Source organism: Macaca mulatta, chromosome 8 (assembly GCF_049350105.2).
Source record: "Macaca mulatta isolate MMU2019108-1 chromosome 8, T2T-MMU8v2.0, whole genome shotgun sequence".
Lineage (NCBI taxonomy): Eukaryota > Metazoa > Chordata > Mammalia > Primates > Cercopithecidae > Macaca > Macaca mulatta.
The window spans coordinates 143036841-143062743 of NC_133413.1; the positions used below are offsets into that span (position 1 = coordinate 143036841).

The 25903-nt window shown below is 41.1% G+C and overlaps 1 protein-coding gene across 5 annotated transcripts in view; it reads right to left on the bottom strand.

Annotated features, from left to right (window-relative positions):
* The window catches only part of DNAAF11 (dynein axonemal assembly factor 11), a 95737-nt gene extending 75204 nt beyond the window's left edge, over positions 1 to 20533 (bottom strand). The window contains exons 1-3 of one of the 5 annotated variants that reach the window (XM_001085271.5): positions 20389 to 20533; positions 6606 to 6773; positions 2091 to 2168 (exon numbers count right to left, since the gene is read on the bottom strand). In XM_001085271.5, coding sequence (XP_001085271.1) covers positions 2091 to 2168; positions 6606 to 6773; positions 20389 to 20398 — 256 coding nt within the window. In that variant the 5' untranslated portion in view covers positions 20399 to 20533. Of the gene's footprint in view, positions 1 to 2090; positions 2169 to 6605; positions 6774 to 11932; positions 12219 to 18692; positions 18765 to 19827 lie in introns of those variants that run through there. The other 4 variants (XM_028852913.2, XM_077944046.1, XM_077944044.1 and 1 more) reach the window with 4 other exon arrangements.
* Between the last annotated feature and the right edge of the window lie 5370 nt (positions 20534 to 25903).

Consider the following 25903-nt stretch of genomic DNA (forward strand, 5'->3'; position numbering starts at 1 on the left):
TCAAATCAATAACCTAATTGTCTGTCTTAAGAAACTAGAAAAAAGAGAAAACACAAAGAGAAAGAAATAATAAGGATTACAATGGAAACAAACAAAATAGAGAATATAAAACAATAGACAAAATCAACAAAATCAAAAGTTGGTTCTTTGAAAAGATTGACCAGATTGACAAACTGTTAGCTACACATTAACCGGAAAAAAAAGAGAACACTCAAATTTAGTAAATCAGGAATGACAGATGAGCCTTTACTGTTGACATTTAAAAAAATGAAAAAGATGACAAGGGAGTAGTAAAAACAACTGTATGGTGAAAAATGAGATAACCTAAGTGAAATAGACAAATTCTAGAAAGACATAACCTTCCAAAACTGAGTCAAGAAGAAACAGAAAATCTGAATAGACCTCCAACAAACAAAGAGATTAAATTAATAATCAATAAATTTTCCCAAAGAAAGGTCCAGGACCAGATGGCTTTCCTGGTGTATTCTAACAAATATTTAAAGAGGAATTAACACAAACTTTTTTACAAGCTCTTTGAAAAAAATTGATTAAGAAGCACTTCTCAACTCATTCTATAAAGGCCCATACTCTCCAGACAGTAAAACCAAAGACACTTATAGGGAAAACAAACAAACAAACAAACAAACTACAGACAAAACTAAGAACAATTGTGCCCCAGAGGCCACCATCACGAAAGTTGAAAAGAAAACCCGCAAATTGGAAGAATATATCTGCAAATCAAATATCTGATCAAAGTCTAGCATCTAGAATATATAAAGTATACTTATAACTTAGCAGTGAAAAGACAAATAGTATAACTAATTTAAAAATGGGCCAAAGCTTTGAATAAACATTTTTCCAAAGAAGATATTCAAATGGCCAGTAAGCACATAAAAAATGCTCAACATCATTAGTCATTAGGTAAACGCAAATCAGAAGCACAATAACATACCACTTCACACCTATTAGGATAGGATGGCTACTATAAAAATAAACAAAAATATCTTCCTATCTTAAAAAATATTGTTTATAGAAAGTATTAGTGAAACTGTGTAGAGGTTGGTACTCACATGGACTATCAGTATAAGTACAAATCGATACAATAAATATTTTGGAGAACAATTTGGCAGTATCTTTCAAAATATGCTGATTTAAATGCAGGAATTCCATTTCTAAGTGTCTGTCCTAGAAAAAACTGTGCACATGTACACAAAGTAAAATGTAGAAGGAGGCTCACTGTAGCCATGCTTTTTATAGCAAAACACTGGAACGCACCCAAATGTCCATTTGCAGACAGATGGTTAGATAAATCAGTCTACAGTGATTCCAGTACGTAGCCCCACACCCCCTTTCCTGGATATCAAAAAAGCAAGGTAATTGTAGGGAAAAAACTAATTTTCAAAACAATACTCATAGTATGATACCATTAATAGAAAGCAAAATGAAATAAAATCACCCTGTATACACCCAAGTGTTAATTCTGGCCACCTGTATACACCCAAGTGTTAATTCTGGCTATCTGTATACACCCAAGTGTTAATTCTGGCTACCTGTATACACCCAAGTGTTAATTCTGGCTACTTAGGAAGGGGTAAAGTGGACTTCCATTTTTGAATTTACATATCACCTTATTGCTTGAATTTTTATAAGAAGAATAACTATAAGATGTATGTAAAATGTTAATTTTAAAAGCATACCTATTTTTTACAAGACTGTTTAAATCTAACTTTTTTCTTTTTTGGGTGGGGGGCGGGGACAGAGTTTCACTCTTGTTGTTCAGGTTGGAGTGCAATGGCATGATCTTAGCTCACTGCAACCTCCGCCTCCAGGGTTCAAGCAATTCTGTCTCAGCCTCCTGGGTAGCTGGAATTACCGGTGCATGCCACCACACCTGGCTAAAATTTGTATTTTTAGTAGAGATGGGGTTTCATCATACTGGTCAGACTGGTCTCGAACTCCTGACTTCAGGTGATCTGCCTGCCTCGGCCTCCCAAAGCGCTGGGATTACAGGAATGAGCCACCACACCTGACCTTCTAACTTTAAATCTCAATTTTAATTCATAATAGCATAATAGAAGAAACATTCTTACCTTCCAAGTTTTCTATTTTTTCAATGTTGTTTAAAGCTAAATTCAAATATTCAAGTTTCTTGAGTTTGCTAACATTTTCTGAAATACAAGATAATGTAATTAAGATAATCTTCAAAATAAAGACACTTTTATGTAATCTATTACTAAAATAATAAAGAAAATCTAAAGATTATTATTATGGTTATCAAAACCATGTTGCTTTTCCAAATCTATACCTGTACATCAGACATGGTAGCTGCCTAAGGAGGACCCATTGCTCCCTCCATCCTTCCTGATGACACCCAGTTTTGCTCATGTCTCTACCTAGCCCTAACTCCAGGCAATTAGGTTTAGCCAAGTTGGGCCAGTGCATGACAATCCAATCTCTCTCGCTAGTGATGGCTCAGGAACCTAAGTTTAAGCCATGGCAGTCTCTTGACAACTGTGTGATACAGGAGAGGACATGCACACCCAGTGCTCCTAATCAGATAAAAGGGAAGGATCTATATTCCATGCTTGGGGGGTTCTTATCTCTATTTCCTGCTGGATGTTAATAAGGAATTACTATCTCTATTGATACTTATACTCAATCATAAGGGAAGCAGCTGCAGGACAAAGCCTGAGAGCTGGTAGAGCAGAGAGAAGGAATCGACCAACCCTGTCTGATTCTGGAGTCTGCTCTACCTCTAGACTTAAAGTTGGGTAAGATAATTGACTTCCTTACTGTTCTGCCACATTTAGTTGGGTTTCTTTGACTTGAAACCAAAATAACCTGATACAGAATTATTTTATTTAACAAACATGAAAGCTCATACAGGCAGAACAACAAGCATAAACAAGTCACAGAATTGCTGCAGAATGGGGCCTTTGAAAAACAGTGAATAATACCATAGCAAGAGTGCTTATCACATGTCACACAATGTTCTAAGCATTTAGTACGTATTACCTTATTTAATCCTCATCATAAACCTATGAGGTCAAAACTATTGTCTCCTTCTTACAAATCACAATGCCAAGGTACAGAGAATTAATTCACTTGTCCAAGGTTAAGTGGTAGAGCTAGGAAATCTGACTCCAGAACCTGGAACTAAATCATTATAGTACACTTTAAAAGAACAGTCCTTTCTAAGATGACAGGAATGTAGAAAACTTTGCTAAGGAATGTGCACTGGGGGCAGCCTCACTCAACTAGTGCATCCTCTGCCCATTTCTCAGGGGTATCATGAAGCTCAAACATGGTGATTTATAATCATCACCCTTATCACCACTAATAGTTAATCTAAAATGTACAAAACATCATATATTTGTTTCCATAGACCTGAACATAACAGTTCACATCTCTGAATCTCAATTTATGCATTGTTTAAATGGAGGATTTGGGGGAAAAAACTACAAATGTTTCTCTCAGAATTTAAATTATTCTAAGTAATCCTAATGTTTGAAAAAGCTTTTTAGAAACATCTGAGCATTCAAGAGTCAAAGATAAGGAAGTTTCTTTTTTTTTTTTTTTTTTTTTTTAAGTGACAGAGTCTCACTCTGTTGCCCAGGCTGGAGTGCAGTGGCACAATCTTGGCTCACTGCAAGCTCCGCCTGCCGGGTTCACGCCATTCTCCTGCCTCAGCCTCCTGAGTAGCTGGTACTACAGGCACCCGCCACCATACCCGGCTAATTTTCATATTTTTATTGGAATCAGAGTTCCACTGTGTTAGCCAGGATGGTCTCGATCTCCTGATCTCGTGATCCGCCCACCTCAGCCTCCCAAAGTGTTGGGATTACAGGCGTGAGCCACCGCGCCCAGCAGATTTGGAGGTTTCTATGTGCTAAGAACTATGAGAGTCTCATCCACATCCTGAACAAAATACTTTATTATTTTTTAAATGGCCAGCCCACAATAAAATACCTCTTCAAAATAGGATTTCCCTTCTCCACCTTTGTTATATGCATCACCCTGTAAACGCTAAAGGAGTCATATGATAGAAAAGTAAGATTTGCTCAGGGAGGGTTTCCTAAGTTAATTCCTCAAAACCACAGGGCCCAACTTGGTCAGAGAGGGAAAAAAAAGGCTCTGTAAGTCAAAATGGAAGAGCCTCTTGGGTAGTGAAAAGGGACTCCGAGTTCTAGTGAGACCATTCTAGAAACAGTTCTCAACTAAGCAGGCCCATGAACTTGGAGTAGACCCTCTGCCTCTGGGATTTAAGAAGCTCTGTGGCTCTCAGCTTGGCCCAGGCATGCAGTCCATTGGGAAGCTGTTGAAAGGGTTGATTCCAGGAGCCCACAGGTTCTGATTCAGTAGGTCTGGGGGCAGGGCACTTGACAAGACCCCACATGGCCCCTGGGCTCCCTCTTGGGTCACCTCTAAGCAGCACCTTCCTCCGCAGACCATCTGTGTCTTCCTGTGGGCAACAGGGCTTTAGGAAAGCCAATTGCTTCACAAACTTCTACCTTAATGGCACAAGAGTGAGTCTGAATCCTAGAGGGGTGGTTTTACTTGCTAAATAAGTGCCTAAATGCCTAGGGGTGGAGTAGCACTGAAAAATCCCATTATTAGGATTTAAAAGAGTGTTTAATTTAAGAGTACTTTGGAAGCAAAAATTTAAGCTTTCTCACAGCTCTGAAAAGGACTGAAATACCATGCTCCTAATTAGTAATTGTGATGGACCCAGCTGTGGAGATTAAAATTTTAGGAACTCTTTTAGATCTGTACAATTAGAACCGTTCTTTCATGCCCCCATGCATAAAAGCTGGTGGTTTTCTGTAATAGCCTTTTTAATTGAACAATGTGCCAGAGTTTCTAATTTCTGGTCAAGTTAAAGATGCCAAAAATAATTAACTGAAAAAATACAGAGAATTTTAGTAAATCTTCCAAAAATGATGCAAATCTAGGCTTTTTGCAAGCCTGAAGCCAATTTTCAATTATCCACGAAACTAGAAGCAACCACATCACCAGGGTTTCTCAACCTCAGCAATACTAGCATTTTGGGCCTCTTTCTTGTGGGGGTGGGGGGCATCCTGAACCCTGTAGGATGGTTTGCAGTATTCCTGGCCTCTGTACACTAGATGCCAATAGCATCCCCTCCCCATCCTCCTATACACATGCGACAACTAAAAATATCTCCAGACATTGCCAAATGCCCCTGTTGTGAACCACTGCACATCACCATGGGAAGTTAAATAGAATCCTGCAAGCTGACCTCTGGGTTCTCATGCCAGGGCACACAGGGGTTGGCACTCATTCTGCCTCATCAGCCCTGACTCCATCCCTTTTCCTCCAACTCCGTTGGCTTCTCCTTTCTGCTCCTACCTTCATTTGGCTAGCCTGGAGACACTGGGGTAAATGATCAAATTGATAACAGCAGCAGCACAGCAGCTATCCTGTAATGAGTACTTACCTCATGGTGAGCAAGCGCTAAGCATATCATTTCATGTAATCCCTATGCCAATTTATACATTAGGCATTATTAGCCATTTTACAGATGGCAAAACTAAGACTTGGGCAAGTAACTGACTTGTCAAATTTCACACTGCGTAGAGGGAGACGGCAGAGGCAGTGTTCTGACTCAGGTCTACCTGATGCCAGAGCCTGTGCTTTCTCTTTCTGGGTCCTGGGGATTCTCCTTCTGTGTCCATGTGGCAGGACCTCCATTAGAGTAACTCCACATGCCTCCCTTCCCTCTGCCCTTTAATTCATCATTCTTCTGTGAGAGAAGTCAGGTGTGGTGGGGGAAGGAAGACCAACTTATCTGATAGGTTAATCAAGAGAAGAAACTGAGCATGCCCAGTCCTACCCTCTTTCCTGGTTTCTGGGATCTTCCTACCAGAAGACAGCACATGGTCTCAACCTACCTTCTGACATAAAGCAAAGGCCCACCTGGGTAGGAGAAACTTGTGGTTGTCCAATTCTGCATGTAACTGGGTGGGTAAGTTAATTCTGAGGGCAATATTAGCAAGCCCACTTGGCTGCAAGTCTAAGCCACTTTCTTAGAAGAGCTTTATCAGTTATAATGCTGATATTTTTATCTTCACTGACCCGATTCCTGCATTTACCTCTAATTTCCATTCCAAATTGGAAGCCCCTCAATACCCAATACTGAACCCAATGCGTTGCACATATATGGTCACAATAAATATAGCAAAACTAGCTATTGAATTCTGCAGTCACCTGACAAGGACTCCCTCAATTCTCATATAAATTCGTCTTGCAGTGTGATGTAAAACGATGACAAATACCTCCTCCCTTTCAAACTTAAAAAAAAAAAATCAGGTCTGATGTGTTCTCTGTCTTTTTAGATGATCAGGTCAACTAATGTATTCCTCACCTTTACCTACTCTCCCAACTTCTTGTTGGAAATTGTTTTCACTACACACAGAAATGTTTAGGCAAATGTCCCCCACACAGCCACTGAGAGATGGCTGTGTCTGTTTTCCCATGGAATTCTTTTCCAGTGATTGTCTTCTTCTAAAAATAACACAGCACTTTCCAAAGTTCTCTCATTCACAATGTTAAAGAAACCATAAGAACTAAGTACTGAAACTTACCAATTTTCCCAATAAGATTATTTTGAAGATAGAGAATTTTTAAATCCCGGCACCATTTATCAATGTGTTCTAGTCTTTCTATTTCTTGCTGATGCAAGGAGAGTTCCTCCAGGGAAAAAATGACACAGTCATTGTGTTCAGCATTCCGTCTAATAAGATCTTCTGTGACTGAAAGAAAATGTGTTACATATTACATTTCTGTCCCCATTGTTCAATGTAAGATTATTGTGTTGTTAACGCATTTTTATTTTATTTTATTTTATTTTTTGCAGTTAAATGTCAATTCTCCAGGCCCAAGCAATTTTCAAAGTGAAAGAGAAAATGATACCTCCTCCTGGAGTTTTTGTGATGCCACGATGTGAATCAGAGGGAAGAAGAAGACATGATGATATTATATTTGCCTTTGAATGTGAAGGGTCTACATATATTTTGCTGTATGGATGGAGATGGAGTTGAGAGTTAATGGCTATAAAAATGTTTACATGGAATCTTAAGATGGTACCGTGTTAAAATGGATGAGACCCACTAACTAATCTGAGACAGAGCAACTTGTTACTGAGAGGCACAACTGGGCTGTCAGAGGGCAGAAATATGAAAGCATCTTCCACCATTCAGAAGATAAAGGTCATGGGTCATTTATTTAACCAATGTTTGTTAATTTAACTGAAGCTTGAAAGAAAGAAAAGGAACGCCTTAGATCTTGCACAGCAGTCTTATAAAGCAGCCACCACTTGTTGTGTTTCCAGGAGAAGTTGTTTTTGAAAGCCGCTCACAGGAGGAGGTGTCATAGGAGCTCCCATCCCTCTGACATGAGTGATGTGTTGCCCTGGGTTCGCCTGCCACAGAAGGTCAGCAGTATGTGATGAAGATGGCGCCAGGAGACTGGACATAGCGCTATCTATGGTCCACAGTCACAGCCAAGCACAAGATCATGAATCATCTTCATAAAGATGCGTTGAAACCAAAGAGGTAACGACAAGTAGGAACCAAGCATTTCCCACTGCCACTAAAAATGGTATTTGTTGAACCCTCACATCTTCTGTAGGATGTGGAAATATTGTATGTCTACCCCAGGAGATAATAAAGACTCACTGTCACTTACAAGGTGCCAGGTACTATTCTAAATGCTTTGCATGTATTAATATATGACTATCTGGAGTTACTATTGCCATTTGTCAGATGAGGAAATAAAGCACAGAGAGTTTAAATAACTTACCTGGGTCTTGGTGATAAGTGCTAGAGCCAGGTTTTAAATTCACAGTTCAGTGCCAGACCACCTGCTCTTAACCACTATGCTCCACTGCCTCACGTGTAAGCAAATAACAGCGTCTAGAAATTCCAGGTTTCCTGAAGGTGCAGACGCCTCTAACTGAGACAGAGTTCTTCACAGCAACTTCTGCTACCACATCTCTATGTCACATCCTTAAAAGTGGAGTTTGCCTTTTTATTAAATGTAAAAACATGTAAAAACTTAATCATTCATGTGGAGTTAGCTAAACTCTCTGCTACTTTCAGTGGTAGGAGATACGGGTGCTGGCAATGACAGTTCTTTGGAAGAAGGACCAGAGTAATGTAGGGGTTGAGAGATTTAAATACCATACATGGGGAAAGTCCTTGCTGCTCTAAGCCTTGGCTTAACTAACAGGCAGAAATAGTCACAAATCAGATCCTGGTAAGGGACAGCCCAAAGCACCAAGGAAGGAGGCTAATAGTACACCACCAGTCTGGCTCGCTGGGACCCTTGCCGCCAGCACCATTCAGCTGTCCCTGGAATTTCACTGATGGTTTGCGAACCAGCTTAAATAGAGTGCTATAATCAAGGAAAAGAGAAAAACCAAACCTGTAAGAGAAAAGCATTAAAACTACTCTCTATATTCCTAACCAAAGTTGGTTCTAACAGCTTAAATCAACTGATAATGAATAAATGGGTACAGCCAGAGGATAGAGCAATGCTCCCATGTAAAGTAAATGTATGATCTGTATCTGTTATTTGCCTATAAGAATTATCTTAGCAAGGATACAACATGGGTCAAGGGGTTGAGATGGCACAACCCTTGTTATCTGTACATTTAACAAAATGTGGAAATTATTGACCACTAGTAATAAGACCCTCAATGACTAACGGTATATCTGTAACTTAAACTACTCAAATCCATAGAGCAAGGGGGTGGATTGTTGGAGGCCTTGCTTCTATTAGAACTGGAGTCCATGGGGCCAGGAGGACGTGCCCATCCAGGGCCCAAGTCTTCCTCTCTGGACCATGATCCATGGAGGGAATGATGGGATTCTCTGTCCAAGGGGCTCCAAGCCTTACTCCAAACCTTGCAATGGCAGTTTCTCCAGGTTCATTCCTGAAGACAGACCATGACATCAGGTATATATCCCAATGCCTAGGGGTGTCCAAGGATCAGCTGTTTGTCAGGGAGGTGGATGGCATGGATGTATAGGCTGAAGTGTCCATGCTCATACATGGGCGTGAGGGGACAGGATAGAGTCAGAGATGGGAAGAAAAGGGAAGAGAGGGCCAGAGGGCAAGATTTCCCCAAGCCACCATGCTTTGTCATAGAACTCTAGCATAGGAAATGCAGCCCTTGGGTTGTTATGAAAGTATACTTGTTAAGGGAGGAAGACGTATTTTATTTAGCAGTTTGGTTTATAACTTGATACATAGGCCTTTACTTATACTCTTGCCTCAGATTCTGGTTGAAGCCTTAGTTTTGTATCCATATTGAAGATATAACCTAATTTGAATTCCAAAGGACTGTCATCCACGCTTAAGTCGAATGTGTTCAGGGGACTTCTGATAGTATCCTAAGCATCACTTGGTCTCTGGCCTCATATTGCCATGTTGGACTTTCTGACTCGCAGGGCTGCTCAAGGTGTCACAGGCACCTCTAGTCTACACTCTGAAGGTATCACAGGTGCCTCTAGTCTACACTCTACACTTTTCCAAATTGCCCACTCTTAAAGATTTGCAGGGTTGACAAAGTTTCTACCAATACCAAATATCCTTTTAGTATTCTTTTGCTATACCTCTGAACATTTAAGAAACTCTTTTTTTTCTTCTGTTGAGACAGGGTCTCACTCTGTCACCCAGGCTGGGGTGCAGTGGCACAATTATGGTTCACTGCAGCCCAGGATCAAGGGATCCTCCTACCTCTGCCTCCTGAGTAGCTGGAACTACAGGCATACGCCACCACACCAATTTTTTTTTTTTTTTTGTAAAGACAGGGTTTCACCATGGTACCCATGTTGGTCTCAGACTCCTGGACTCAAGCGATCCACCTGCCTTGGCTTCCCAAAGTACTGGGATTACAGGTGTGAGCCACTGCGACTAGCTAAGAAACTCTCTTCATCAAGGTATTATGTGTGTAAAATCGACAACTTTATGCAACTGTCAAATCTTCTCTTTTGAAGGCATGTAGATATTAGGAAATAATTATGTTGATTCATATGTTCTAACCATGAGACTGAAGATGAGAAAAATCCCTATTAGTTTAAAGAGGTGGAGTTTAGGGAACCTCCCTTAGCATGAATAACTAAATTACACACACACACAAAGGAAAGAAGAGGCACAACAGAGACGTTTGCCTGGACAGCAATGATTATATACAATTAGGATACATTAAAAGAAAATGGAGAATCACAGAGGAGGATAGAACTGTGAAGATCTGGAATTTCCCAGTGGACCTTTTCTAAACTCTCCTATCACAAGCAAACTGCCATGTGGCTTACCGTTTTATAGCACGGAGGAAATTGTTGTTACACAATGCTGCTTCACCTGTAATGGCAAACATCAGAACAAAAACCAGAGCTCCCAAGAAGAAATGTATAAAGATATCTACATGGTGCATGGAGATTATAGTGTTTCATGCTTTTGAACAGGAAAGCATTTTCAGTTTTATAGACTATCTAATTTAGAGCAAACATTCTTTAAGTCCAAGGAGCATTATTCGCCTTTAGAAATTTCTACTCCAAATAATATAGCACTGCACTTACGTGAGATTATTCTAGAGATTTAAAAATGCTTTGGGAAGACATACAAGTGCCCAAGAAACATAAAAAAAAAGCTCCACATCACTAGTCATCAGAGAGATGCAAATTAAAACTACAATGAGATACCATCTCACACCAGTCAGAATGGCTATTATTATGAAAGTCATAAAATAATAGATGTTGGCAAGGATCCAGAGAAAAGGGAACACTTATACTCTGTTGGTGGGAATGCAAATCAGTTCAACCCCTATGGAAAACAGAATGGAGATTTCTCAAAGAATTAAAAACAGAATGAACATTCAACTCAACAATCTCACTACTGGGTATCTACCCAAAGGAAAATCAATCATTCAATCACAAAGACACCTGTACTCGTGTGCTACTGCAGCACTATTCACAATATCAGAGTCATGTATTCAACCCAAGTGCCCATCAACAGCGGATTGGATAGAGAAAATCTGGTACACATACACCATGGAATACTATGCAGCCATAAAAAGAAAAAAAAAAAACATGTCCTTGGCAGCAACATGGATACAGCTGGAGGTCATTATCCTAAGTGAATTCATGCACAAACAGTAAATCAAATACCGCATGTTCTCACTTACAAGTGGGAGCTAAACAGTGGGTACACAAGGACATAAAGATGGAAACAATAGACACTAGGGATTCCAAAATGGAGGAAGGAGGGGAGGGAAGGGTTGAAAAATGACCTACTGGGTACTATGTTCACTATTTGGGTGAGGGGTTCACTTGAAGCTCAGACCCCAGCATCATCCAATATACCCATGTAACAAACCTGCACATGTATCCTCTGAATATAAAATTAAAAACAATAATACACAGTTTAGAATAGCTAGAAGGACTATATTGAAAGTTTCCAACACAAAGAAATGATAAATGTTTTAGATAATGGATATGCTAATTACTCTGATCTGATTACTATACAGTATATGTATGGAAACATCACAATGTATCCCATAAATATGTACAATAATGTGTGAAATGAAAACAAAATTAAAAAGTTAAATAAAAAAAAGATATAAACTCTGTCCTCGAGGAATTTTCAGTCCAGAATTAGTAAGAGGCAGTGACAACAGTGCAAGATGAATGATGAGCTTGAGAGAAGAGCTGGATACTGTGAAACACCTAGGAGGAGCACCCAACCCAGCTGCAGCTTCAGAAGCAGGGAATGTTGACAGAGATACACAGCACACATGAGAATTAACCAGAAAAAAGGAAGAGAGTGGAGCAGAAGAAACAGCACAGTGCAAAGGCCAGGGAGCAAGGGTATCTTCATTCACTTTGCAGCAAGAATATAGTGAACATACCTTCAGTAATGATGTTGTAGACACAATGGGAGACAGTCCTTACTTTCATGGAGGTTGCCTGGTAGAACAGGCAGACAAGAAGTACGGTGTGCATACCACTGGGGTCATGTGGATGGTCTGGGATACCCAGAGCTTCTAATCCAGTCTTCGGAGAAGATGGAAAGCCCCCTATCTTCAGCTGAGACATGGAGGATGAGTAAGATTATTCAAGAGAATGGGGCAGATAAAAGACAATTCCAAGAAGCAAGCTCAGAAGAAGAGAGGCCATAGAGGATTCTGTAAATTATGTGGCATTCATTATGGCTGGAGCAAAGCATTGAAGGAATCAGGAAATATAAAAAAGCCAGGCAAGTCTGAGTCCACGGTAAAGAGCCCTGGAGAGCTAAGGACTTAGAATGAACTTGTGCTATAATTTAGAACCGGAATGTAACCTAAGGGATGCGGTGTGTAGTGTTGTCATGAAAAGATGATGTCAAATCTTTGCCCCACCATTCTCAACCTGTTTATGATACATAGATTTGGGCAAAACTGTTCATCTATTTTCAGTTTTCTCATCTGTAAACTAGAGATAATGTTAGTAATTATTTCTTAAAATTTTTTGAGGATTAAATAATTAAGTAAAGCCCTTAGCACAGTGCCTGGTATACAGTCATTGGTCAATAAATGTTAGTTCCCGTCCTTCTATAAGTATGTAAATAAATAAATAATAAAATGCTTTGGAAACATTAATATGCTATCATAAGACTATTTCAAGAGAAATGGTATTATAGTACCTATTATGTGGTATGGAAGAAAAACATGCCAAGGCACAATATAAAACATACTGCTTTCACTTCCTTATTTTAGGAAATTTCAAATAGCAAAATATAAGATGCAGACGGGTGAGTGCTAACCAATACCTGCATGACTGGAGAAATAAGTACTTGATGAAGGATATTGACAGCTTCAACCACAGATACATACTCCCCTCACTAAAAGATGCAGTGAAGGGATCCAAGGGTTTAACAAAACACATCCAGCTCACCTAAGTTTCTTTCCAATTCGTTAATATGAATGGGTTCTCCAAAATTTGAGGGTGTATCAGTAAAATGACTTTGCAGGGAGCAGGGACAGAGGGCACGCTGAGGAGGTTTCTGGGACACTGGAGGCTATCCTGCTGTGTTTGCTTCTAAAGTTTTTCATTACATTGAGCAAAGTTCTAAAAACTCCCAAAGCCAATAATTTAGTGTTCATTTCTTCAGGCTTTACATCATGTTATGTAAGCAACTCTTTTTCCCTGCTAGATTAGAATAAAATCAACCAATATGTATTTATTGAAGATTTTGTAGCATTTTCAGACATCTTAAAAGACCTATCAGATATGTACATGAAATTGAGATTTAATAGAATGAAGGGTTACAGACGGGTGAAGGTCACCTCTTGCAGCATTTAAAACATTTTTTAACCATTTTCAATGGAAACTCTTAAAAGCAGGATTGTACACTTGCCTGTCTTTTCTTGCTGACCCAGGCTCATCATAATTTGCGGCAATAGCCATATGGCACCCCAGTCTAGTGATATCTTTAGGGACTACTTAGTAGAGTGTGCTCCTCAGAAGCACTAAGTGCTATGGGGCACTGAGAGAACCACATAGAAAGTATGATGAGTGCTCAGGAGAGTGATCGGTGCTACTGAGAAAAGGGAGGTCAGAAGCAGCTTCATGGAGGAGGAGTCTGAGCTGAATCTTTTTTTTTTTTTTTTTTTTTTTGAGACGGAGTCTCGCTCTGTCGCCCAGGCTGGAGTGCAGCGGCGCGATCTTGGCTCACTAAAAGCAAGCTCCGCCTCCCAGGTTCACACCATTCTCCTGCCTCAGCCTCCCGAGTAGCTGGGACTACAGGCACCCGCCACCATGCCCAGCTAATTTTTTTTTTTTTTTTTTGTATTTTTAATAGAAACGGGGTCTCTTAATAGAGATCGAGCCACGATGGTGTCGATCTCTTGAGCTCGTGTTCCACCCACCTCGGCCTCCCAAAGTCCTGGGATTACAGGCATGAGCCACTGTGCCCGGCCCTGAGCTGAATCTTGAAATGGGAGTAGATGTTTGTTAGATAAACCAGGAAAGGGCATCTCAGGCCATCGTGGATGACATGATGCACTTCTCAGGTCCCTCCTCAAAACTGAAGGATTAATTCCTCTAGCTGCTGGGGGCTTTATTGACAGACAGCCCTCGGCTGCCCACCTTCTTCCTGAGCTGCCTCAGCTGAAGAGATTGTTCAACCAAGGTCATGCCCTTTCCTTTCCCGGGAAAGCCCAAATTCAATGACTGGCTAATGTAGGGGCTGTAAAGACCCAGTTCTTCACCCCAACTTGGGCAAGTCAGAAGGTTCATTCCAAGTTCAGATCTCCTGGTTGGTTTCCTAAGGTCTTTGTTAGATGCATCACAGCCCAACTTCTCCCTCTGCTCAATTTTGATTTCTTTCCTACCCACCCCAACAATGCTCCCTAATAAACCTCCTGCATGCTAATTCCCACCTAGATTTCAGCTTCCTGAAGAGCCCAACCTGGAAGAGTTGATACCAGAAGTGGTGCATGAAAGCAGATGCTAACGAAGATAGGATTTCGGAGTCAGATTACAGGTTGCCAGAGTGGCAAGGACACTGTTATTCCTGGTAGGCAGAACATAGATAGTGCCTGGCCCAAGGCAGATATGCAGTTGTAAAGACTTGCCCTGGTGTTGAACAGAGATAGGATACAAGTAGAAGGGAATGTACTAGTAAGTGTAACATGTCAGGTGTTAGAGAAATGTGAGAGAAACTCTAACTTAAAGAACAATTATATTGTATCGTATAAAGGCTGCTGCTAAACACAACTAATCAGGAAAGGCTGACAGAGGAAGTGTAAAACCAGAGGACTGCATTGGGAGCACTATGAAGAGGTTTTCATTTCCTGAAACCAGAGGACAGAGAAAGCTGAGGGCTAGGACCAGTACTTCATCATAAGATTAGCAGTGACATCAGGTTCTGGACATAATAGAGTAATAAAACAGGGTTTACCCTCTAGCCCAAAATAACTAAAAATCTATACAAACCATACAAAAGTAATTTTTTAAACTTGGGCATAAGGAAATAAAAAGGAAAATTAGAAAGTATTTTGAACAGAATTAAAAATTACACACAAAAAAGCAACATATCAAAATTTGCGGGATACAGCTAAAACATTACTTAGCGGTAAATGTATAGCATTAAATACTTATAGTAGGAATAAAGAAAGGTATCGAATATTGGCTTCCACTTTAAGGATCTAGAAAAAGAACAAATGAAATCCAAAATAAGCAGAAGAAAGTAAATTATGAAGATTGTAACAGAAATCAATGAAATGAAAAGCAGGAAAAAACAGAGAAAAATCAATAAAGATCAAAGCTGGCTCTTTAAGAAAATAAAATTGGTAAACTTTTAGTCAGACTTATCAGCAAAAAAGAGAGAATACACAAATTGACAATATTAGGAGTGAGAGAGGTGACAGCATATGTATTCTACAGATATTAAAATGATAAAAATATAAGTAACTTTATGCCAATAAATTTAAGAACTTAAATTAAATGGGTGAATCCCTTAAAAGATACAACTTACAAAAACTCACTCAAGAATATATAGATGAGCTGAACAGCCCTGTATCTACTGGATATGTAGTTAAACACCTTTCTTTCCACAAATAAAACTATGGCACAGATGTCTCATTTGACTACTTCTACCAAGAACTTAGGGGAAAATAATACCCCATATACACAAACTCTTGTAGAAAATGGAAAAGGAAAAATACTTCCCGTTATATTCTGTAAGGCCAGAATTACAACCAATCAAATGCATTACAAGAAAAGAAAACTACAGACCCATGTACCTCATGAACACATATGTAAAAATCCTAGGCAAAAAATTTAGCAAATCCAATTCAATAATGTAATACAAAGATTATACATTATAACTAAGGGGGGGATTATCCAATGTATACAAGGTTGATATAATGCTCAGAAATCCATGTGACATACAATATTAATAAACTAACAAAGTGATAATGCCAGGAGATGCAAAACAGCAGTTGACAAAATCCACCATCCATTCCTGATTTTAAAAAGACAACAACTCGGAAAACCAGAAATAAAAAGGAACTCAACTTGATAAGGAGCATCCATAAAAGACCTATAAGCAATATTATATCGAGTGGAGAAAGACTTTTCCCCTAAGAATCAGAAAAAAAGGCCAGGAAATCCATTCTCTCCTCTTCAACATTATACTGAAGGTTCTAGCAATAGGCAAGGGAAAAAAAGGCATTCATATGGTAGAGAAGTAGAATTATTTCTATTTGCAGATGATATGACTGTTTACAGAGAACATCAAATGGAATTCACATAAAAAGCTACTTGAATAGGAAAGTTTGGCAAGATTGCAGAATATAAGATCTATATGAAAGAATCAAGTATACTTCTATATATTAACCATTTACAATGCCATAAAAAATATGAAGTACTTAGAGATAAATCAGAAAAATATGTGCAAAGTCTGTCTATTGAAAACTTCAAAAATATTGTAGACATTTTGTAAGATCTAAATAAATGGAGATATATCCCTTGTTTTTGGGTCAGAAGATTCAATATTGTTAAGATGCTCATTCTCCCCAAATTGAGCTACCGATTTCACACAATCCAGGTCAAAATCCCAGGAGACTTATTTTTGTACAAATTGGCAAGATACTACTCAAATTCATAGAGAAATGCAAAGGATCTGAATACCTAAAACAACTTTGATAGATAAAAAAATTTAGAGGAAAAACACTACTGGATTTCAAGACTACTTATTACAAAGCTCCAGTAATCAAGAGAGTGTGAAATTGGCACAAAGGAAGACAAATAAATCAATAAATCAGAAAAGAAAGTCCAGAACACACATATTCATGCTACTGGTTTATCCAAAGGTTCAATTCAATGGAGAGAGCATAGTCCTCAACCAGTGTTGCTGGTACTACTGGATTTCCACATTAAACACACACACACACACACACACACACCCCAACAACAATTTAATCTACATCTCACATATACAAAAATTGAGTCAAATGAATGATGGAATAGTGTAAAACCAAAAATTATAAAATTTCTAGGAAAAAAAGAGAAAAATCTATGTAAACTTAGCAAAGATTTCTTGGATATGACACCAAAAGCAAGATCTATAAAATAATAAATTAAACCTCAAAATTTAAAACTTCTTTCAAAATAATTAAGAGAAGGAAAATGTAAGCCATAGATGGGGAGAAAATATTTGCAAATCATATATCTGATACCTTATATCCAGAATATATAGAGGACTCTTAAAACTCAATGATAAGAAAACAAATCAATGTATAAAATGGGCAAAATACCTGAAGTCATTTCACCAAAGAAGATCCATAGATGACAAAGGTGTCACAGTAATACAAAATGCATTCAATCATATAAAATTTAAAAACAAAGACCCTAGATCTTCTCTAAATCACAATACACACCAGATTAAATGCACAGAGAGGACCTAATTCATTTTCCTCTCGCCACCATCCCCAGGCTCAGTATTGGTCCTCCTGAGCAGACACGAACACCAAAAATAGTGGCCTCTTCCACTTTACATGAGAATTTGCACCATGACCTCTTTTTCTCACCTGTCTCTTACTCCTAAGAGACAATATAGCAACCATATACAAGAGTGCGGGCTCTGCTTACCATCCCAGATATACCACTTACTGTGTGGCACTGGGCACCCTGCTTAACCTCTTTGTGCTCCAGATTCCTCATCTGCAACGTGGATACGATGATACTAGTGACTACCTCAAAAGATTTTTGTGAGAATTCAATGAGTACACACACACAGAAACTTTCAGAATACTGACTAGAAGGCAATAAGCAGCTCAATAAGTGTGAGTGAGCTATTATTATCATCCTTTCTCAGGGGCCCAAATTTCTCCTTCAGCTGTAGGAAGCTGAGAATTGTGGAAAGAGCAGTGAAAGCCGGGAAGCTCGTATCCTAGGTCCAACGTCTCTCCTGACTGACGGGATGTGACATTGGCTGGATCAATGTTCCCCTTCTCATCTCTAAAATGAACAGGTACACTAGATGATATTTTGAGCATGGTCTCTCTAAAACCTGTACTAATAACATCCCTGCATATTTTTCTGGAAAATACAGGAAAGGCAGTGGAAAAAAGGGCACACAGGAGCAGTCAGGAGATGTTGGCAAGAGGCAGAAGGCCATTTATTGGGAAGCACGGGAGAGAGAGAACACGTAAAAAGGGTTTGTGGCACAGCAAGAGAGGACCACTTTCTCCACCCACATCTTTCAAATCTGTCCCCTTAGCCTCAGTCCTGTGGGAGGCAGTGCAGTGTAATGCAGGACCCAGAGGAAATCTTCATGGGTTCTGTTCCCAGCGCTGACAGTTACTATGGGATTTACTCTCTGTGCCTCACCTCAGAAATGGTGATGTCAGTAATCCTTCCCTGCCTTAAAAGGCTGCTGGGAAGATCAAACAGGAGAATGAAGGTAAAGCATGTTAACCAAGCCTGGCACATCAGAGCTACTCATTGGAGGAGTGCTTGTCATCTGTCCTGCTGCCATGACCTCAGTTCAGACTACTGTCTCCCACTCAGTCTCCTACAGGGCCAAGCCATGCCCGTGAACAAAACCTTTTGGTTTCCCTGTGGCTCTTTTGATAAATTTCTAAATCTTAAGTACAAAACCTGTATAAGCCGATCCCTGCCTACCTGTCAGGCCTTGCTTCTCTCTTTGCCCTCCACTCCTCCTTTCTGTCTCACACCAGTTCCTGTCAGTGACAATTAGCCACCAAGAAGCCCTGCTCTTTCTCACCTTTGGGCAATTCACTGTGCCTTCCTGTTTCCCTTCCAGACAGCACCACTTCCTCAGAGAAGCCTCCACCCACCCATGCCCTCAGGGTGCAGGCACCCCTCTCTCTCCCGGCTGTAACCACCAAGCTTGTGTTTGTCTTCTCTCTCCCCAGGAGGGCAGGCCTACATCTGTCTCCTTCCTCACTGTTTCCTGCATTCAATACCTGACTCAAGGTAAACACTCCAATGCAAGTCTGAGAAGTTAATGATTTAACAAGTCAAAGTGGACACGACTCAGAGAAAGGCGGCAAAGGAAAATTCACGACATAAAAAAGCTAATGAGAAGAAGAAGGAAAAAACAACAACAACAACAACTAGGGTGACACCAGGGCATGGGGAAACAGCCCTGAGAAGAGAGGAAGAACTATCAGCAGCTGGTTTAGGAAAGGAGTTCTAACATCTACAAATCACTCCCCCCACCCCGCCCCTCCCACTTGCAGGCTGTCAGGTTTTCCGGGTCAGAAAGCCCATCATCTGGAGCGGTCTCTTGATTTAAAAAGAAGTTAATTATGACATTTTTACAATGATAAGTGATCGTTTAGGTGGAGCTGTACAAAACTGCCATATGGGGAGCTCAAAAACGTTGTTGATATCAAAATGGTTCATCCAACATAACTTACCCGCATCACCTTGCAGTCTGTTAGTGTATTTTTTAAGAAACACGTTTACGACCGGGCGCGGTGGCTCACGCCTGTAATCCCAGCACTTTGGGAGGCCGAGGCGGGTGGATCACCTGAGGTCAGGAGTTCGAGACCAGCCTGGCCAATATGGCGAAACCCCGTCTCTACTAAAAATACAAAAATTAGCCTGGCGTGGTGGCGCACGCCTGTAATCCCAGCTACTCAGGAGGCTGAGGCGGGAGAATTGCTTGAACCTGGGAGGCGGAAGCTGCAGTGAGCTGAGATCGCGCCGCTGCACTCCAGCCTGGCGACAGAGCAAGACTCCGTCTCAAACAAAAATAACAACAACAACAAAACACGTTTATAACACTTACTGTGTCTAAAACAGTACTATGATTGCCTTTATTTTGGAGATGAAGAAGCTGAGGCCCAAGGGGTGAAGTCACTCGCTCAAAGTCACAGGAAGAGGGAGGACTTCAACCCTGGCTCCAGAGTCGGGACCCTCCACCGCTAGGCTACACTGCCTTCCGGAATGAGTCCGAAGATTGCGGCTTGGAGACAGTAACTGGCCCACGTTCACAGCGAGTCAGGAGCCGCTTGGCCGGAACCCGGTGTGTCTAACGCCAAATACCCTGCACCTTCCCCGACCCCCTTTCCTGGAGTCCAGTGCCTTTCTGCCTCTTCCTCTGCTTCCCACGGCCCCGCCCATTTTACAGATTAGGAACCTGAGCTGGAAAAGGCCAGGCTGCCCGGCCAGTCTGCAGAGGACCTAGCGCAGCCGGGGCTGCGGGGCGGAGGGCCGGGTGGGGTTGGGGTCCGCCCAGGCGCCGGGCAACCGACAGCGCGGGGCTGGTGCCGGCGACAAGGATCCCACGGGACCCGGGACGATGTCCACAAGGGGAACGACCGAGGACGGAAGGTGGAGGGGGGCTTACTCCAGCCCATGGCGCCTCTCCAGTTCGCTGGCCCCGCAAGCCGGACCCGGACCCCGAAGGACGCTTTTCACCCTTCACCTCCCCTCCTCAGCGCGTCCCCATTGGAATTCGGGAGCCATGGCAACGGGGACTCTACGGCGGCCGCGCGGGGCCAAGACACGCCGCGTTTCCTGAGCTCCGCGGAGCAAGCGGAGGAGACTGCAGTGAAGGGTCTCAGCAGACAGGGGCTCTCCAACCCAAACCCAGTCTTCGTCCTCGTCCCACCTCCGACTTGCCACAGACTGCTTCCCTCTCCCACTGGTCCAGACTGAACAAAGAATCAGGACGCTCCTCTTTCCTGTGCCTTCCAGACCGCCTTTGACTTTTTCCTTTTTGTGTTTGATTTCAAGCTTCCAGAGCCAGGAGATCTGGATTTCGCCCTCTACTCTACCAGCGGCGTGACCTTACACTTACTTCTCCTCAGTTTCCACATCTGTAAGATGAGAAGTAATAACCTAAGAGGATCACTGTGAAGCTTTAGATAATTTGAACGAAGGAAGGACACTATAAAATCAACAGGCTCACTATAAAGGTTCGTTGTCATTGTCATAGTCCAGTTTTTTAAAGTCACTCCCCAACACCCATTTCCGGCTAACAAGTTTTCCATAAACGCCACCCATTACCCCCTCCATCAATTTCCCTATTCTCCAGTCTCTTAATTGTAAAATGTAGGAAGTATATCTCCTACAGCCCCACACTCCCCTCACGTTTCCCCAGACCCTTCTCCAAAAGTCGTCGTAAACAGTATGGAGTGCGTGCTTCTTATCTTGATATGTGTATTATGTTTGCATTTTAAAAGAAGATTCCTAGAGCAATGCTGAGTGCAAAGAAATTAATTTTTCTAGCAAATAGCTGTTAAGCATTTACAGCTGGCAATTATTAGAGTTTGCCAGGTAGAGACAAGTTCATGAACTTGGACAGAGAGGCAGGAAAGTCTAACAGAGTGAGGTGATGGGGGGAAGCAGACACATTAGTTTGACAATAAAGAGAGCTAGATAGAAGAGATCTTCAAACAGTAAGAATGAGAGTTTAGATCGGGGGTAATGGGGGCCTTAAATGCCAGGCCAAAGGAATTGAACTGGAAGAGTGGGATTTCAGGCACTATTTCCCTGAATATTTGGATTTCTAAGGAGTGAAATATTTGGATTTCCAAGGAGGCCAAAAGGCACTCAAACTATAAACTTGCCTGACATCCACTATTATTTTTCTGAAAGCAGGTTAGTGTGAGGTGAACAGTATTAGCTCTGGCATTGGAAACATAGATTAAATACACGGATTTATTACTGTGTGGCATCAGACTTCACCTTCGAAAGCTAAAACTTCTCTATTTCCACATGAAGATGACAATATGGGTAAACATCCGTGGCTGTGCCACTGACAGTTCTGAGTACTGATGTCTGATTACTCACAAGGGAGATAAAATGCTATGAGCAGCAGGCAAGTTTAGCAGATACGCCTGGGCTTGAATTGTGCATTTTAACAACAAGGGGTTCATCAAGGCTAAAAAGGATCTAGCTTCTGGAAGGAAGCTGCTACTGGGTAGAAAGGTTAGTTTCTAAGCTGACAGAGCCATGAGGTCAGGCCTACTATAAAGGATCTCAGCTTGCAGTGAACTAGGATTGTGCCATTGCTCTCTAGCTTGGGTGACACAAAGAAACTATATCTCTTAACAAAAATTTTTAAAAATAATAAAAATAAAGGATCTCAGCCTCTGGATCAGGAGACAAAGGGAGCCACTTCAGACCGTAGATAGTTCTCAAGAGCAATTGCAACCCAGGTGTTTGATATGTTGGCTCTAAGCTTCTATCCTCATTCTCAGACCTACTCATTGTTGACCTAAAAAAAGAAACTGAGGTAAAATTAATATAGGTAGAGAGTTTTATTTGGGCCAAGGTTGAGGACTGAAGCCTGGGAAACACTGGGAAGTGCTCTGCGGAACAAAGTTGAGGCTCCAGTTTTAAAGAAAAAAGGACTAATCAGGAGAGGGGTGACAACGAAAGTTGCTTGTTAGGAATTCTCACTCGTTTACAGAAATAACATTGATTAGTTATTGGCTGTATGTTGTTAAACTATGGGGAGTGAGTTATGATGTCCAGTGTACAGCATTGTTAGGTTAATTTATAGCCATCGGTGGCAACACTCAGTCTAGAGACATTATGGCAGGCAACTTTGAAACAATTACTTAGCTTAATGGGATGGGGGACTGGAACTTGACTGCTGTCACATTTCAGTGCCTCTCTGGGCCTGATAATTTAAAGGGGGCTCCCATTCCTCAGATGGAAAGTTTATTTTCTTTCTCATCACTCTTGAACTTTCAATCTTACTCTTAAACTCTCTAGTTGTCAAAGGGGCTGCTGTGGTTTGAATGTTTTTGTCCCTTCCAAAATTCATGTTGAAATTTAATCCCCTGTGTCGCAGTATTAAGAGGCATGGCCTTAAGGAGGTGATTGAGTTGTAGGGGCTCCACCCTTATGAATAGGATGAGATGCCCTTGTAAAAGGGCTAGCCAAATGGAGTTCACCCCTTTTCGCCTTTTCTATCCCTCCTGTCATGTGAGGACAGAGGGCTCCTTTCCTCAGAAGAATGCAGCAATGAGGCACCGTCTTGGAAGTGGAGACCAGGCTTCATCAGGCACCCAACGTACCAGCACCCTGATTTTTATTTTAGACACAGAGTCTCAGTGTGTCGCCCAGGATGAAGTGCAGTGATCATGGCTCACTGCAGCCTTGAACTCCTGAGCTCAAGCAGTCCTCCCACCTCAGCCTCCCAAGTAGCTGGGACTATGTGTGAGCACCATCATGTCTGGCTAATATTTTTTTAATTTTTTTTTTTTTTGTAGAGATAAGATCTCACTATGTTGCCCAGGCTGGTCTTGAACTCCTGGCCTCAAGGGATCCTCCCGCCTGGGCGTCCTAAAGGGCTGAGATTATAGGCGTGAGCTACTGCAACTGGTGCCTAGTGCCCTTATATTGGACTTCCAATATTGGACTTTTATCAAGAATAAAAATAAATTTTTTTTAATTTTTATTTTTTTTTATTTTTATCAAGAATAAAAATTTATTTTTATTCTTGATAAATGACTTAGTCTTAGATATTTCATTATAGAAGTACCAATAGACTAGGACACGTGTCTTGAATTTTTTCCTGTGAAATTTTCTATCTGTGGGACTCAAGCATTCCGTTCATTCATTCATAAATGAATAAACAACGAGGCTGTCATTCTACTGGAGAAAAATCTCTAAGGTATTTTTAATCACTGTGCGCTCAACACTGCCCATGTACTTTGAAATTACTAACTCAATTCTCACAGTAACCCTCAAGGAGGTCATACTGTCATGAACATATTACAGATTAGGAAACTAAAGCCCGGTGATATTATTTTACTAAAGCATGGTGAATCAGAATGTTGTGCCTAAACCTTAATTCTATACTGCATCACTTTTTTAGACTGAGAGCTACTCGAGGCCAGAGAGGAAATTTTGTTGTTGTTGTTTGTTTGTTTCCATCCCTGAATCCTAGCTCTCAGCACAATTCCTGACACTCGTTGGGTGCTCAATAAATATTTGTTGAATGATTGAATGAATGAGTCGGTGAGCCAATTTCTTCAAGAGCTTGGCTGTCTTGGGTGTAAGGCCCACATCTTGTCACTTCAGTAGGATCACCAACCACAGAGGTGTCCCTGCTGTAAAGGGATCTAGCAGGTTTACCAGGAAGGGTACCTTATTCTCTGGTCATTGGACAATACCTTTTCTTGGGACCTTTTAACCAAAATCTAGGATAAGATCTGGTTCCAGAGGCAAGGTCTTGACAGATCGTCCTGACGCTCTGGTGGAGCAGTGTTTGGTTCTGTGTCCCCACCCAGTTCTCCTCTTGTAGTGCCCATAATTCCCACGTGTTGTGGGAGGGAACTGGTGGGAGGTAAACCATGGGGTGGGTCTTTCTCTTGCTGTTCTCGTGGTAGTAAATGGATCTCACAAGATCCGATGGTTTTAAAACTGAGAGTTTCTCTGCACAAGCTTTTCTCTTTGCCTGCTGACATCCACGTAAGATGTGACTTGCTCTTCGTTGCCTTCTGCCATGATTGTGAGGCCTTCCCAGCCACATGGAACTGTAAGTCCAGTTAAACCTCTTTCTTTTGCACATTGCCCAGTCTTGGGTATGTCTTTATCAGCAGCATGAAAACAGACTAATACAAGCAGAGAAAAGCTTTGGATGAGAAAGCAAGGAAATCAACAATCTCTTCTTTGCAGTTTGTCATGGGCCAGGCTGGGCTGGTTATGATGTGTCCTTCCTCAACCTAACATCACAGCCACTGTGTTTCTTAGAAACAGAGGACCCAGGGGATATGAAGGACATGTGTACAGTGTGCTGTGATTGTCACAGTCCACTGACAGGGAGAACAATTGGGAAATCACAATGTGACAGCTTTAAGTAAGTCAAGTTCATTTCACTCAAAGTGAATGAAAGAGTTTAAAGAGTTGCGACATGTGTCTGTTTATGCCAATTGTTGTCCAAATAGACTTATTTCTTTGACTCTTGGAACTATAACAAGATGAGCTGTGCTTCCTGAAAAAACAGTTGTGACATTTCATGTATACAAGTAGAAAAAATAAATCTTAAACAGTTTTTCTTTTTTTATTAATTCCAGTAACAGCAAAATAGTCCTCCTACTTCTTTTATGCTGGATAAATTCCAGGGACATTGGCCTAGAAAGCAATTTAGTTCTTTTTATTTTCATTTTAATTTACATAAGTTCATATTTTTATGATGTGTAACCAATATTGTGACTAGAATTACACCATACTTTGCATTTTTTTCTTCAGAAAAGTTTCTTCATTGCAACTTTATGAAAGGTAAACCAACCTCCCAAGTTTACCAGCACCACTACAAGTCTCAGTTCCTTCCTTTCATCCTCCTGTTCCCTTATCCCTTTTTTCTTACCCCCTTCCCCCTCCTCTCTTCCCTTCCTTCCTTTCTTTTTTTTTTTCCCCTCCCTTCCTTCCTTCCCTTCTTGGTTCATTTCTTCCCTCCTTCCTTCTTTATTTCCATCAGCATGTATTTATTGAGTGCCTTCCATATACCAGGCACCTTGAGGACTAATTGACACATTACATGTAAAACACTTAGAAGAATATTTAACATGTAGAAAATACTCAGTATGAGCTTTTAGGTTGGTGCAAAAGGAATTGTGGTTTTTGCAATTCCTTTTGCACCCAATAACTTTTTTTTTTTTTTTTGAGACGGAGTTTCGCTCTTGTTGCCCAGGCTGGAGTGTAATGGTGTGATCTCGGCTCACTGCAACCTCTGCTTTCTGGGTTCAAGAGATTCTCCTGCCTCGGCCTCCCAAGTAGCTGGGATTACAGGCATGTACCACCACGCCTGGCTAATTTTGTATTTTTAGTAGAGATGGGGTTTTTCCATGTTGGTTAGACTGGTCTTGAACTCCTGACCTCACGTTATCCACCTGCCTCAGTCT